This window comes from Protopterus annectens, chromosome 17.part0, assembly GCF_019279795.1.
Source record: "Protopterus annectens isolate FY-2018-M chromosome 17.part0, PAN1.0, whole genome shotgun sequence".
Taxonomy (NCBI): domain Eukaryota; kingdom Metazoa; phylum Chordata; order Ceratodontiformes; family Protopteridae; genus Protopterus; species Protopterus annectens.
Window position 1 is genome coordinate 83,565,635 of NC_056751.1, and position 15,597 is coordinate 83,581,231.

Here is a 15,597-nt window from a genome sequence, read left to right on the forward strand (position 1 = left end):
AGTACCCCGTTGGGGACCCTCTTTTCTTGCTTTAACGAATGTCAGAGAAAGTTAATAACTGTCTTGCAAGTGGAAAACAGATTCCATACCGTGATTTTCACTCCTACTGTATTACTTGTTTGGGCCTTGAGCACGATATCCCTAATTGTGTTCTCTGTGCTTCTTTCAACCTGCATACCATATACCTTAGAGCTAGGATCTTGTTCAAGCATTTCAGAGTTTGGCCTAAGTTCGTCGGTATGGCGTCTTCTGGTCTCCCGACTTCAGATGTTCCTATGAAGTGCAAGGATAAGGACCATGATGGGCTTAGAGTCAAATTAACCGACAACATCCCTGTTAAGTTGGTTGTTGGCCCGGTGGTAGTCAATGAGGCATTTTCTTTGCCCCTGCAGTCCACGGAGGTTCAGCAGCAGCTATCTGCGGAGACCTTTTCTGAGTCCTCCATACCGCAGGCTTCCACTTCTTCTTCTGACCCTCTGCCAGTCACCGCCTCTGATGGATCTGGAGCCGCTAAGCAGGTGCCGGCTTCTGAGGCCTCTTTTCTCCGCCCGGAGACCAGATCGAGACTGACGACCTTGATTCAGACTTCTGTGGTGGCTAGGCCCCCTGAGTCCCTCCGGCTTTCTAGCAGGCCATCCAGCCGAAAATCTACTCCAAAGCAGGCGCTGGCCCCCCTCAAATGCCTCAGGCTCAGATGGTTAAAATGGCTAGTGATCTCTTGACCCTTATCAAGGGCTCTCAGCCACCTCCTTCTAAAAGGATTAGGGAATTGTCCCCAGAAGCTTTCTCTGCATCAGACTCTGAGGTTTCCAGCAAATCTGCTGATGAGGGAAACTCTCCACGTGTTTCTGGTTTTGAGGATTGTGATGCAGAAGACTCCATCCCTTCTGCCTCCCTTCCAGAAGATTTTTCTTTTGGAGAAACTCTGAATACTCTTAGGGAGCATTTCAAATGGGAAAGTCAGGACTACCCTGAGTCTAAGAAACGGATTAGGGAATTCTTGGATTTGCCACAGCATAAGCCTTTGGCTATCCCTCCGTTTTTTTGTTGATGATGTTTTCATGGAGAATTCTTTGAGTCCTAATTCTGTTCCTCCTGCACAAAGAAAGCCTGACGGGTATTATAGAGTTTCTGATTCTCATCAGTTCCTTTTCAAGAATCCTACTGCTGATCCAAAGATCATTTCTCAGGGCCCTAAGGGTGTTAAAGCCACGGTTGCTAAAAATCCTGTTCCTTCTAACAGGGAATCTAGGGCCTTGTATAGCTGGGGTAAAAAGGTTTATACTTCTTCCACCCTGGCTATTAGGTCTGTTAATTGTCTTTTTCATATGCATAAGTATCAGCAGCATACTTTGGAGGCTGTTAAGGCTAAAATTGGTGGTGTTCCTTCCCTGATAGAGAGTAAGGACATGCAAGATTTATTGAATTCTGCCACTCTGTCACTAAACATTCTCTACATTGTGGTTTCAACACTATGGAGGCTTCTTGCAGGGCAGCAGCCACTGGTTCTGTCATTAGAAGATATGCTTGGCTCAGGGAACATCCCCTTTCTTAATCTGTCAAATCTAAATTACTGGATGTGCCTTTGCACAAGGACAATCTTTTTGGTAGCAAAGCAGAAGAGGTGTTAAAAAAGTTGGAGGATAAGGTCAAATCTATGCAAACTGTAAAGGACTTTCTGCAAGTTCAGCCTACTCATTTTAGTAGACATTACCCTTCTAAGAATTGGACTTTTCCTGACCCTAGTAAATAGAGTCGCACTAGGCCTAGGGGTTACAGGTCTTCTAGGGGATCTACTTCCACCCCTCAAAAGGTTAAGTACTGGCAGCTTCCTCTTCAAAATCGGGGAGTTCTAAGCAAACTTCCCAAAGCAAGCATTCCCAATGACTCCAGCCTTCTTCTGCCTGCCTCTGCTGGCCCAGGGTTTCCTTTGGGGGGAAGGTTAGCCATTTTTGCAAATGTCTGGTTCACCATCACAGACGACAAATGGAGCTCAAAATAGTATCCCAAGGCTACAAGTTCTCCTTTCACACCTTCCCTGTCCACCAAGGATACCCAAATATCCCCCCAAATCAAAGGGCAGAAGCAGGAAAAACAAGTTTCTTCTTTATTAAACCTGGGAGCAATAGAGCCAGTTCCTGCACTACAGATAGGCCAGGGTTTCTTCTCAAGACTTTTCCTGGTCCCCAAAAAAGGGGGCACCTGGTGCCCTATTCTGGATTTGTTCATTCTAAACACTTTTTTGGTGATTTCCAAATTCAAAATGCTCACTCTTCAGCAGTTGCTGCCAGTGCTGGCCAAGGACTCCTGCCTGGTGACTTTGGATCTCAAAAAAACTTATCTGCATATCCCAATAAGGGAAAGCCGCAGGCAGTTCCTTCACTTCAGAGCAGGGAACAGGCACTTCCAATTCTCTGCACTGCCCTTTGGCTTATCTACTGCTCCCAGAGATTTCACCAAATGCCTGGCTCCAGTCATTGCTTTTTGCAGGGAAAGAAACATTCAAATTTACCCTTACTTGGACGATTGTCTTATTCAGGCAAACTCTCCATAGAAACTTCTAAAGGATTTGGACTTTGTAAAGAACCTTCTCACCTGTTTGGGCTACACCATCAACGAAAAGAAGTAAAAATTGGTACCCACCAGGGAGATTGTATTCCTGGGAGCGAGCCTGAACACAGCCACCCAGATGGTATTCATCCCTCAAGAGAAACAAATGGATCTTTCGAATTACTTCAAAAATTTGGCTAGCATGACCCAGCTCTCTGCAAGGCAATTCCTACAAGCCCTGGGATTCATGGCTTCATGTATTCTGATGATTCCATATGCCAGACTGCATATGAGGAAAATACAATGGTACCTCAAAAACCTTTGGTGTCAGCACACTCAGGATTTAGACTTGATACTTCCTCTGATTCCCTGCCTGCGGACGGAATTCCTTTGGTGGGCGACAGCCTGTGCACAGAACAAAGGCCTGCCTTTCTGTCCACCTCCTGCCAGCCAGACTCTCACCACAGATGCCTCGAACTACGCTTGGGGAGCACATCTAGAGGGCGGATGCATTCAGGGGACTTGGAACTCTCAACAGGTTTATTTCCACATAAATCTGAAGGAATTGATGGCAGTCCAGCAGGCCTTAATGGCTTTCAAACATCTTCTCTCTCCTGGTACTCTTCTGGTCAGGACAGACAATACCACAAACATGTGGTACATCAACAAGCAGGGAGGGACGCACTCTTACTCCCTGTGCAGACAAAGCATGATACCTTGGCAGATTGGTTGAACAGGCAGGTCCTGGATCCTCATGAGTGGCAACTAAACAAGGCCATCTTCTATCGCATCATTCAGCGTTGGGGCACTCGCCAGGTGGATCTCTTCTCATCTCCAACCAACTACCTTCTTACAACCTTTTGCACCAGGGATCATCACAACAAAGCTTGGAAGGTGGATGCTCTGTCCTTCCCCTGGTCACAGCTCTCGATCTATGCATTCCCTCCTCTGCCTCTTCTTCCCAGAGTGCTGTTTAAGATAAGGGATGAAAAACCAAGGGCCGTCATCATAGCTCCAGATTGGCCCAGACAACATTGATATCCACTGCTTCACAGTCCCTCCCAGTCTCAGCCTTGGCATCTTCCCCTGATACAAGATCTCTTGGTTCAGGAGGGGGGAAAATTCTGCATACTCATCTTCAGACTCTGCATTTAACAGCTTGGCTGATAATTTAAACCTTTCCCAAAAAGTGGTTGAGGTCTTTCGTGAGGCCAGGAGGCCTGGCACTAGGAAGTCTTATGCAGATAAGTGGAAAAGATTCTCCATTTGGATGCAGACTAGAGGGGAAGACCCTTCTCAACCTACTCTTTGTCATATTCTTGACTATCTGGCAGGCTTGCTTAATGGTGGACTTTCAAAATCCATGCTTCAGCTATTTCTGCTCATTGTTCCTTTGAGCATCCCATTTTCTCTCATCCCTTGATGAAACATTTCCTCAGGGAAGCTAGCAATTTAAAGCCTCCCAGAAGGGCACCTGCTCCTGCTTGTGATCTAAGTTTTGAACTTGAGAAACTTACTCTGCCTCCTTTTGAACCAGCTGCCTCAGCAGACCTGAAGCTTCTCTCCTGGAAAACTACCTTTCTTTTGGCTATTACTTCAGCTAGAAGTTTCTGAGCTGCAGGCCTTAATGGCAGTAGAGCCTTTATAGGTTCATAGGTTCATGCTAGGCTATCTGCCCTAGGGCATTTATAAGCCTAGCCAGAATGTGTTTGGCTTTTGCCACCCATTTTAAATTTATTTTGCTATGCCCTTTTTCGAGGTTAGTATACTGTGCCTCTGTCTAACAGTGACACAGAAGTGATACCCGGGGTAAACCTACGATCTCCCATCCACTCATCAAGATTCCTCTTGAAGAGAGTCAATGAGGGACTCTGCCTAACCTGGACTGGGATTTTATTCCAGAGTGAAGGGAGACTCTGGGTTATGAATCTGTCCCTCCAGCATGTCCTATTTATTTCATTGCTGAGGTTCAAGTCTCTTGAGCGCGTAGCTCGATGGGATTTGGATTTTCTGAGGTGCAGCATGTCCATTAATTCCGAGTTGGACATGGCTTTATACATCAGGCACAGATCGCCTCTGAACAGGCGGTATGCCACTGAGTAGAGCTGGAGTTTCTTTAACCGGGCAGCATATGGCATCTGTTTGAGCCCTTTGATCCTCTTGGTGAGGTACTTTTGGGTCTTTCCAGTTGCTGCAGGTGTCTGGTAAGGTACATCCCAAAAGGGGCATTGTACTCAATTATGGACCTGATGAGGGATGAGTAAAGAGGCACGATGACCTCCCCTGATCTAGATGTGAATCCCTTCATGATTAGGTGGGCTATATAAAATGTTTTTCTAACCACTTTGGCCACGTGGTTGTCAAATGAGAGATTGCTATCAACTTGGGTCCCCAGGTCCCTAATTACTTCTTCTGTACTTAATGCATTACCACCTATGTGGTAATTTGTGGGCACTTTGTTTTTGCCAAAGGGGATGACTATACACTTTTTAGCATTTAGCTTGAGGCCATGGCTCTGGCACCAGTTGTCTGTTTCTATGAGGCCCTTTTGGAGGATGCTTGTGTCGGCTGGAGAGTCGATTATGGCGCCCAGTTTGCAGTCATCTGCAAACTTGGTCAGCCACAGTCCTTCCGTGTTGGCCTGTACCTCCGAGAAATATATACCGAACAAGAGAGGTCCCAGGACTGAGCCTTGTGGGACACCACTTGTAACTGGTTTGGAGTCTGACATGGCTCCAGCAATTCTAACCATGTGGGTTCTGTCCTTGAGCCAGTTTGCAATCCATCTAGTGACATGGGGGTTTATATTTATGCTGGTGAGCTTATCTATAATGCCCGAGTGGGGTATTGTATCGAAGGCTTTTGCGAGGTCCAGGTAGGCTGTGTGGACCACCTTCCCATCGTCAATGGCCTTGGTGACTGTTTCAAAGAAATCAACCACTTTTAAGAGGCAGGATCTGCCCTTAACAAAGCCGAACTGGGTAGGATCCAGTGTCTGTAGGTCCTCAATATCTTTATTTATGAGGTCCATGATGATCCTTTCCATAGCTTTGCAGACCAAGCTAGTCAGGCTTATGGGGCGATAGTTTCCAGGATCCGTTGAGGCACCACCTTTATGGAGAGGGACCACTGTTGCTGTACGCCACTCTTTGGGCACATATCCTGTAGTAAGGCTGAGATTGAACAGTAGTTTTATATTTGGGTTTAGCTCTTCTTGGAGTTCATGTAGGACACAGCCCGGGACACCGTCTGGTCCTATTGATGCTGTGTTTTTTGCTTTGGAGAGGGCGGCTCTTACCTGAGCATCTGAGATGTCAGGGGGGCAGCACTCTGCTGGGATAGATATTTGCCCTTTTGGTGGGGGGGGGGGGAGTTTGCGCTGAACCTGTCAGCTAGGATGTTGGCAATGTCTGTGGGTTCAGTGTATTTTTTGTCATTTTGGACTAATTCTGAGCATATCTGGATATTCCCACCCAGGTTCCTAACATAACTAAAGAAAGCCTTGTGATTATCCTTAGTGTCCTGTGCAATTTTTCTCTTGAAGCTGGCCTTAGACAATTTTATGAGTGCCCGTAGTTTTTTGCTAATACTGATCAGTGATGCCTTCCCTTTTTGGGATTTTGCTCTATCATTTAGTAGCTTCCTCCTTCTATTGTATAGTTTGTTTATGGCTGGGGTCCACCAGACAGGACGTCTGCCTTTGGAGGATTGGGTCTTGGTTTTATTTGGGATCGCATGATCCATGCATTCCTGAAGGTGTTCATAGAATGCATTTATAAAGGATTCTGCGGTCTGGGCCGTATTTTCCACAGGCCCGGGGGCTTTGAAGGATTCCACCTCGGTTTTGAGGAGTGTGAAATTTGCTTTAGAGAAGTTTTTCACTGTGGTTTTCTGGGCTGGGGGTGGGGTCGGGATGTGAATATCCAGTGAGATTAGTTTATGGTCTGATCTTACCAGTGAGGGATACACTTCTGTTCTGGAGCATAGAGTCCCCATGTTAGTGATGATCAGGTCCAGTATGTTTTCCCCTCTTGTGGGAGTGGTAACAAGTTGTTCCATAGCATTTGAGTTTATAAATTCTAGGAACCTTTGGGCTAGGGTGTTGGAGCTAGAGTAATGCTCCCAGTCTATGTTTGGGTAGTTGAAGTCGCCCAATATAATGGTGTTTGGAGAGACCTTCATATTTTCCAGTGTTCTCAGAAAGGCTGAGTGGGCTTCCTGGGTTTGGGAGGGTGGTCTGTAGCAGGCTATAAACTGGAAGGCAGTTTTACCCACTGTTAGTTGCACATGGATAGTCTCTGATGCTTTGTGCTTTGCCACCAACCGGGAGGTATGGGTATCTTTGATGAATATTGATACTCCCCCTCCTTTTGTGGTTCGGTCCAAGTTTTGGGGCCAAAAAGCATGGTATGAGGTATAACCTGGTAGTGCTGGGGTGCTCTCGGGAGCCCTGAACCAGGTTTCTGTTACTGCACAGATATCGATGTTCTCCATGCTAAGGAGAGTTTCGAGTGCATGCATCTTGAGGTTTAGACTTCTGGCGTTGAGTAGCATTACTCTTAGTTTCTTATCCCTTGTGATACCTATGGAGGTGGGTTTGTCTTTTGAGCCTTGCCTAAAAAAGGCACTATGGGGGTAGCAAGAGCCTTTGCCAATATCCGAAAACCCAGGGGTGACAGGTGCAAGCCGTCCCTAGCGAAGCATCGTGGCTTGTCGAGCATATCATCCCAAGCTGACAGGCATTGGATCCCCTTTGAATGACACCAGTACTTAAGCCAATTGTTGAAATTGATCATCTTGTCTTCATATTGTGGCATCATTCTTGGTGAGGGTAAGATGCTACTCAAGGTCAGGGTCATACCGGCCTGGGCTACATGCTCAGAGAGCTCCTTTATGTCTCTTTTCATGTAGTCCAGGGAGGTACATCTCAGGTCGTTCACACCAGCATGGACAATGACTGAGTCATATTTGTACTTGCCTTGGAGTGACCTGAGTGCTTGTGTTATGTGGCGGATCCTAGCGCCCGACAGGCTGCTCACCGTGACCCTCTCCTTGTTCAGCCTGGTGAGCAGGACGTCAGTGTGCCTGACGATAGAGTCACCTATTACAAGTGTATCAGGTGTGTTGTTTAGTCTTAAGGGCTGTGACTGTTCGGCACACTGGCTCTGTGAGATATGTGTTGCACGTGTTTTGTTTTGGGGTAGCGGTTGCTTGGGTGTCTGCTGCTTAGGCAGATCTTTATTTAGAGCCTCCGCGTATGTTTTTGTGTGATTATGTGTTTGGTTTGCTGTCGTGGTAGGTCTATGTGAGACTGGAATTGTAGTGAGTGTGGTTTCCTTCTCCTCCTGACTGGTTATGCCAGTACTGAGTTGAGAGAGCTTAGCCTTCAGTTTGACTATATGGTTGCATCTCTCATGTGTCGGAATTTGTTGGGAGGAGGAGAGGGTTGTCTGTGTACATGAGGCAGTTGTAACATTGCCTCAAGATTCCCAGATTCACCAGCTGGACCGGAGAGGAGATTGACGACTGACCTTTGGACATGCTAGAATAATATTGGGAATTCCTTAATAATTGAAAACAAGGGCCAGTGGGGAGTGAGGGTTTATCATCTTCCATGTGGATTCCGGTTTCTCTTCAAACTAATCCCTCCTTTATGCCTAAGGTGGTTTCTAGCCTGACTCTTAACCAGTCTTTCCACCTGCCTGCCTTCTTTCCTAATCCTCAGAATAAAGGGAAAAGATTACTGCATTCCCTGACTGTGCATAGACAACTTAGATTTTACCTGGACAGGACTAAATCTTTTCGAAAGACGGATCAATTGTTGGTCAGTTTTGCTCCTGGAGTTCAGGGCAAACTATTTCTAAACAGACCATTTCTAAGTGGATTGCTCATTGTATTCACTTTTGTTACTTACGGCATGGCAAGGTTCCTCCTCAGAGTATTAGGACCCATTCTGCTAGGACAGCCTCTACCTCGGCAGCTTTTTTAAGAGTTGTACCTACTAGGGACATACTGGAAGCAGCTACATGGACTTCTGTCCAAACTTTCACTAAACATTACAATTTACCCTTGTTTTAGATGTCCAGGGCTGGTTTTGCCACTGCAATGTTGCAGGGCATCCTTACCAACCCTTAAACAGTGGGTGTTCCTCCTCCCTTTTGTTTTTTTTCTTGGGCTTCGGGAATCAACCCATTTTGTAAGGACTGTAACAGTGAAACATGATGAACATAGTACAGTTGTGTATACTTTCCATAAATGTAGATGTTTGAGTGTATTCACTGTTGGAGTCCTGGTTCCCCCCCCCCTTTCTTCACCCCTTTTTTTCCTAGGGCACAGACTGGATTTTCTTTTCCTTGTCTAACCTTTTTTGGGGGGCTCCTGACAGTTAAGGCAATAAAAACTGAGGAAATGGCGTCGGCTGCCTTCTTTTGTACCTGATGTCAGGCCTAAATCGAAGGCAGCCGACGTCATATACCAAGGACTTTGGTATTCTGGCTGACTGTGGGCTACCGGGAACCGGATAACCCATTTTATAAGGACTGCAACAGTGAATACACTCAACATCTACATTTATGGTAAGTGTACACAACTGTACTTTGTATAGACTGGATATTCTGTCTGATGTGGGAACGGTTTTGGAAGCCAGTGTGCAGACTGCAACAAATAAAGTAATGACTGTGTAGGAATCAAATGAGAGCTCACTATGCGTACTGTGATGACCAAGGCCTGAAACAGACAAAACAGTAAATTTCTTGGTGCATTAAATTCATCTCTTTTTAAGACTGGCAAGATCCACTCTTCTAGGCAAGGAAACAGGCTAGAGCTGTAGCTACAACAGATATGCATTTGGTGAGCACCCTGGTGGTTGTGGTGAGACCAAATGGCAGTGTGTCTTGTAATAATAATGACTAGTTCCCATGTAAAGGGGGAAGAATCTCCTGCACACCTTGGCCATTTTGATGTGCAAGTAATGTGTCATGGAGATCCAAAGGGCACATCCATTTTCCTCCAAACAGATAAGGAAGGATGGACTGTACCATGACCATCTGAAAGAATACTTTTAGGTCTAGAATTTACATAAAGTTTTGTGTCTTTCTGGGAACTAAAACTAAACCTGAGGAATGACCCTTTTCTCTCTAGGCCAGTGGGAGCTCTTCAATGGCTCTTTTTGATGGTAGGCTGAGTGTCTCCAATTTCACCTCAAATCTTTGACAGGGTGAGAAGTCAGAGAAAATGGAAGTGCAGCTATGGTTGGATCACAAAGGGAATGAAATATCCACTAGAAATTATGTTCCTTACCAACTGGGCACATGCGATGAATATCTGTATATCCTTGTGGCTGGGCAAATAATCCCTTACTGCCTCCAGAAGGAAGCACCTCTGCAAGGTCTCAAGGAGTAGAATGCTGATCCCTGGAAGGAGGACTGTAGTATCCCTCTTCAGTTTGCCAGAAACCACCACCTCTGGATGGATGATCTTTCTGTGAGCTGACATTTTACCTGTGGCACGTCAGAACATCTGAAATCATCACGTTAGATTGTACCTAAACTAAAAAGTGTACAAACTCTACTGGCTTCTAGAAAATGGTCAGTGAAGAGAGAAAAAATTTACCCCAGATTTGAGAGTCTACTGGTTTCACTCTTCTGCTTTTCTAGTTTTTCTTTTACTTTCGGCCCAAACAGCAAAGTTTCTTCAAAAGGGCAATCATTTTTTATTTTATATTTGTTTACCAGGAATATCTGACTGGGCCAGTTGCCCTTTTGTAGCATAGGTCCGGGAAGAAAAGCTCCAGTATATTCAACAAATTTAAAACAAATATTAACACCATAATAAATGTTCTTGGTAGACTAAAAGAGGGGAAACAGCAGCAAGCTGAGAGCCCCACACCTGCTGCCCTGACCAAACCATCAATGGTACTGTGAACTAGCTGAATAGTCAGGATGGCAACAGAACCACGGAAAGACAGCCAAGACCGCAGTTTAGATTTTAGATCTTAATCAATCAACCTTTCCAGAGACTGGTTTGTTTCATCAGAAAGCTACTTTTAGATATGGAGTTTGTGAAACATACAGTTAATACCCTGGTGGAAAAGGTGAGCAATGAAAAAACTCACTTCCTCGTCCTGTCAGAAACACATAATGGATAGCTTTATTTTGGATTTGGGGGCTATGTTAAGAACAGCTAACACTATGATGTTGTCCATTAAGGAATTCTGAGCCCAGCTAGAATGGACCTTGAGCAGTTGGATGGCTATATTTGATCTCACCACTACAGAAGGTACAATATCAGGGTACTTCCATGCTTTATCAGAAGTCAACCAAGCCATTTTGTTGGATGGTGGAACCACCCAAGAAGACACACTGGGAGGTGGAATGCCATAGATAGAATGCATTCTAACTCAGGGGAGGGGGGAGCAGTGTACTGGGAGCCATCAGGTAGAAGGATTGGTGAGTCTGTCTCCTGATCATCATCCAGATCTAGAGCGAGAGACTCCTTAGGTTTGTTAAATTGCTTCCTTTTCCATTTAAACTGCATGGGAGGAATTGCAAGGAGGGCAAAGTTGGGTTCCCAGAAATGGTGCTGCAAGTCTGCCAAGGTAACACAGTAACTCTGTTATAGGTCATCACTGGAAGACAGCTGTAACATCAGCAGAAGAGCTCTGAGCCATTACCTGTATCATTGCTGGTGGAGGCCTATGCAGGGAAGCCTGCATCAGTGGGTTTGGTACTTGCAGCGACTCCAATTTTGAGCGAAGGTAGGCAAACCCAAAGAATCATGACTGAAGTCAGCTGACCTCATGGTCTAGGACCCCAGACCTTGAGGTTGACAGTGAAACTCAAGGCTGGCAATGCTACTGGCATGTCAGTCAGTTTTAGGTGGCTTGAGGCTGATCACTTGAAGGCCCACTCTAAGGAAGAAATACTTAGTCCCCACAGAAAGATCATCAAGGTCAACACTGAGAGTATAACTGCTGACACTGACTGGGGTTACCTGTCCATAGAAGCCAAGACTAGCAAGGTGACCATGACAGCAGTGCCAACATCTAGGCTAAGGGGCTGAGGAATTTGGGCCTGAAGGACCCATTGACATTGACTCAGATGACAATGGGATGGACAGATAGGTTCAAAGGGATCCCAATGGAGAATAGCTGGGAATGAGATCTGAAAAAGTAAGCAAAAAAAGCTACTCTAGAGCCCCCTTGTTAGTAGGATAAGAGACTCATGACCATAACTCTTGTACCACAAAGAAGGTCTTTCACACCTTGCTGAAGTTCAACTGGAATGAAACAGACTTCCTGCATGCAAGAAGTATGAAGAATACAGCTCTCTGGCTCAGCGGAAAAAAATTATTTTGCACACTTTGGTCAGAACTGGTGGGGTTCTTTTCAGGAGATCTACCCCTTTTGCATGCCTTAATTTGTCTGGAGGAAGATCTATTATGACATCATGACTGGCAGACTTTGGTGGGTCACTAATTTCAAAAGATTTGGACTACTTGTAAGTATCTTCCTTCTGGACTCTGCCTTTCTCCTTGTCTGGAAGAGAAAGTGCTAAGGAAGTACAATAGGCATCCTTCAGGTCAGAGTTCATATCTGGTCATAATTTCTCAAGTTCTAGCCTTTTTTATGTTTCTTTAGGTTGGAAGGTTTAAAGCTAATGCATATTTCACACTGTTTGGAGAAATGTGCTTCTCTGAGACATTTAAGGTTCTGGGAAATTTAATCCTTGGGCAGATTCCTTGCTGTTTACCTACACTTCAAAACAAGTCTTGATTTTTGTCCATGATTTCACCTGTACACTGTAAACTAGCAACTACAACTGCAAGTACTTAACAATAAAAAAAAAAAAAAAATGAAACAGCACTACATTTTTAATAGTGCAAAAAGGTGCCAAAAGCAAGGGAGAGTGGAGGCAAGCTAAACTTAGCAAAAGAAAATCTAGAAACACAGTCTAACTTCTGGAAGAAAATAAATGGACTGACATTGACATGTCTTCTTGTTGTGAAAGATATGAAAGTAAGACACCATAAATGACAAACTTCAAAGAGAATAATAAAAGACAGGGATAACTTCAGATGTAACTGACTTTAATGACTGCTGAAGATATCTGGCGAGGGATCCTTAGCAGCTAGGAACTATGACTAAAGAGGCTGGTCTGGAAAAAAGAGGATAAGTTTTATGTGCCAAGCTGACTAAATCTTGCTGAGTTTAGTCCACAAGGTGATGGAGATGAAGCTCCCAACATCAGATCATTGGATAATGATATCTTTTGTTGATACTACCATATCTTTATGACATACAACCTCGTCAGACTGTGAGCTCAGTTTAACTCAACATATTAAGTCATTTGCCTTAACTTCCAATTTGGTGACTGCACACTTACTATTCTGACAGCCTTAATTATGCCATTCTCAAACACCCTAAGTGACAACTGTGTTGTTAGATCCTTTTGGTCCTTCATATCAAATCTTGTAATAATCAGTGGTCATTCTAAGCCTCAGTCTGAAGAGCCTGCTTTTCTGAAAATGACTAAAGGGGAATGGGACAGTGAGAAAACCTGGGAAAAATTTTAAGAGCTGCTCTAACTAAATTTGCAAAGTTTGGTCCACATGGTAATGAAGGATGAAGATCCCAACATCTGATTATTGGATCCTGATACTTTTTGGTGATACTACCCATATCTTCATGACATATAATATCTTAATTGTGCTGTCTGACATCAGTTTGACTCATGTTGTTAAATCATTCACCCTAACTTTAAATTTAGTGACCACTTACTTCTGGATTGGGTTACCTGCTGTCCCGACAGAAGCCTTAATTGTGTCATTCTCAAAAACCTTAAGGGACTTACTGCCCTGTTACGTTCTTTATGATCCTTCAAATCAATCACACTGCCTCCCATGACAATCAGTGGTCATTCTAGGGGCCCAATTCCAAAAGGCCTCCTCTCAGTGTAAGCCTGCTTTATGGATAGATCTTGCACCGGAAGAAGTCACTTACACTGCGAGTAAGTATTTTAGAATCAGGGGAGGCTTATACTGGAGTAAGTCACTTACAAGTGATCAAGTCTTTTTGGAATCTGGTCATATGCATCCATCTAAAGATACTCTTCTTCTGAAAACTCTTGAACATTGATTGTTTATCCCATTCTGTTTTCAGCACTGTTAACCAGGCACTGGATTTATTTGAAACAGCTCTCCTCCTCCTCCTCCAAAACTTGTCCTCCTATTTAATACACATAGGGTTTGTAGCAAAAACTGCTGTAGCTAAATTCCTTATTCAAACCTAAGATGAAACAGAAAAATTGCTTTTGGAAGTAATCAAAATGCATTAGCTCTAATTTTGTAAATAAGAGAAATGCATTACCTCAAATTTGTATACCTTAAATACACAATCCTACACAATAATTGCCGAACCGTTGTTAAACAGACAAACTTCCCATTTTATCAGGATGGTCAGCAATCCACGTTTGTTTTTTTTTTTTTTTCTTTTCACAAATTGGGTTGAAAACAGTTAATAAAAATCTTAAGAGATAGTTGTATCCAGTAATCTCCTCTTCTCATTTCCAGACTAAGCATTCTCTGTCCCACTTGAACTAGCTAATACTAGTGTTTTGCAGTCCAGTTTCTCTTCTTTCCTTTCCTGTCTGTTTGCTTCTTTCTTCCACCTTATCATGCAGCTCTCAGCACTCATCTTTCTCTTTTGCTGCCTATGAGTTATTTTTTCCCCAGTTTCATCTCAAGAGCCTCAAAGTTCATGATTTTAGAATGACATTGTAATTTTATGTATGCATCAAATGAAAATAACTTTGTGGAACTGTGCAATCTACTAGAATATGCAGTTATTTTTAATAGCTGCTTTTTTTTTCTTTAGGTCACTCCAGGGTCACCTGTAAGATCACGTATACAACCTACTAGTAAGAAAAAGGGATACTGCTACAACTGTGCTCAGAAAGGACATTATGGTCATGTAAGTTGTAATAATCATTTCAAAAAATTAAATGTTTCAAGTTTCTATACTACTCAGATGTCTGTTTTTTTGTTTATGTAATTTGATTATCTGATGTGTATGTTAGTGACTGTATTTGTGGTGTCAAAGTGCAGAAGTTGTCCTTTAAGTTGTACTTGTTTTCTGCACTTTGTGAGCCGTGCTGTTTACACGTTTCAGTTATCGGTGTTAAGTTATTGGTGACTGCATTGTATGTAGCAGCATGAGATTCACATAGTTATAATTGCAGGGTATATATGTGAGAACGTAGCTATAATGTTATTTATCCCCCGATTTTTGATGATTCTTGCATTACAGTGAATTAAAAATGATATGTGTAACATGTATTTGCACAATGATATTACCACTTTATAATAGTAGCAACTTAAGTTAACTGCAACCACTCTTCACCATCCCAAGCAGCCAAAAGCAATGAGCATTTTGTATCCATCATAACAAGTAAAATTTGAAGATTTGCTGGAATCTTCCGCCTCCTAGAACATTGCATGATAAAATAAAATAAGTTTTCCAGTTGAATGCACACAATGAAAAAAATAGCAATTATACAACGACCCCCCATTAATATTCCAAAAAGTGCACGCTGATTGGTCAGCGTGCACATTGTAAATCAAAGACTTATACTAATGTAAAAAGGTCCGGTCGCCCGGACTTTTTCCATTAGTATAAGTCTTTTTTTTTTTACAGCAACGGAGAATGCAAGATCTCCGTTGCTTTTTAGAAACTGTCTCGCTATGTTAAAGGAGTTTAACATAGCGAGACAGCTTTAAAAAAAGTAACGGAGATCTTCCTTTCTCCGTTGCTTTTTTTTAAAGCTGTCTCACTATGTTAAATGGGTTTAACATAGGGAGACAGCTTTAAAAAAAAAGCAACCGAGATTCTCCGTTGCTTTTTGTAAAGCTGTCTCGCTATGTTAAACTCCTTTAACATAGCTTGACACTTTGTAAACAGCAACGGAGATCTTGCTTTCTCCGTTGCTTCCACCCACAGCTCTGATGTACTGCGTAAGCATATGCATGCGTAGTACATCAGAACTGCCGCAG

General features: G+C 43.5%; 1 protein-coding gene across 1 annotated transcript in view; it reads left to right on the forward strand.

The window, feature by feature from the left end:
- The window catches only part of ZCCHC7 (zinc finger CCHC-type containing 7), a gene marked incomplete at its 5' end in the record, with an annotated part of 2,015,093 nt that overhangs the window by 1,739,742 nt on the left and 259,754 nt on the right, over positions 1-15,597 (forward strand). Inside the window, one exon of the mRNA XM_044059153.1 lies at positions 14,423-14,518. Within this exon, the coding sequence (XP_043915088.1) occupies positions 14,423-14,518 (96 nt within the window). The remainder of the gene's footprint in view (positions 1-14,422; positions 14,519-15,597) is intronic.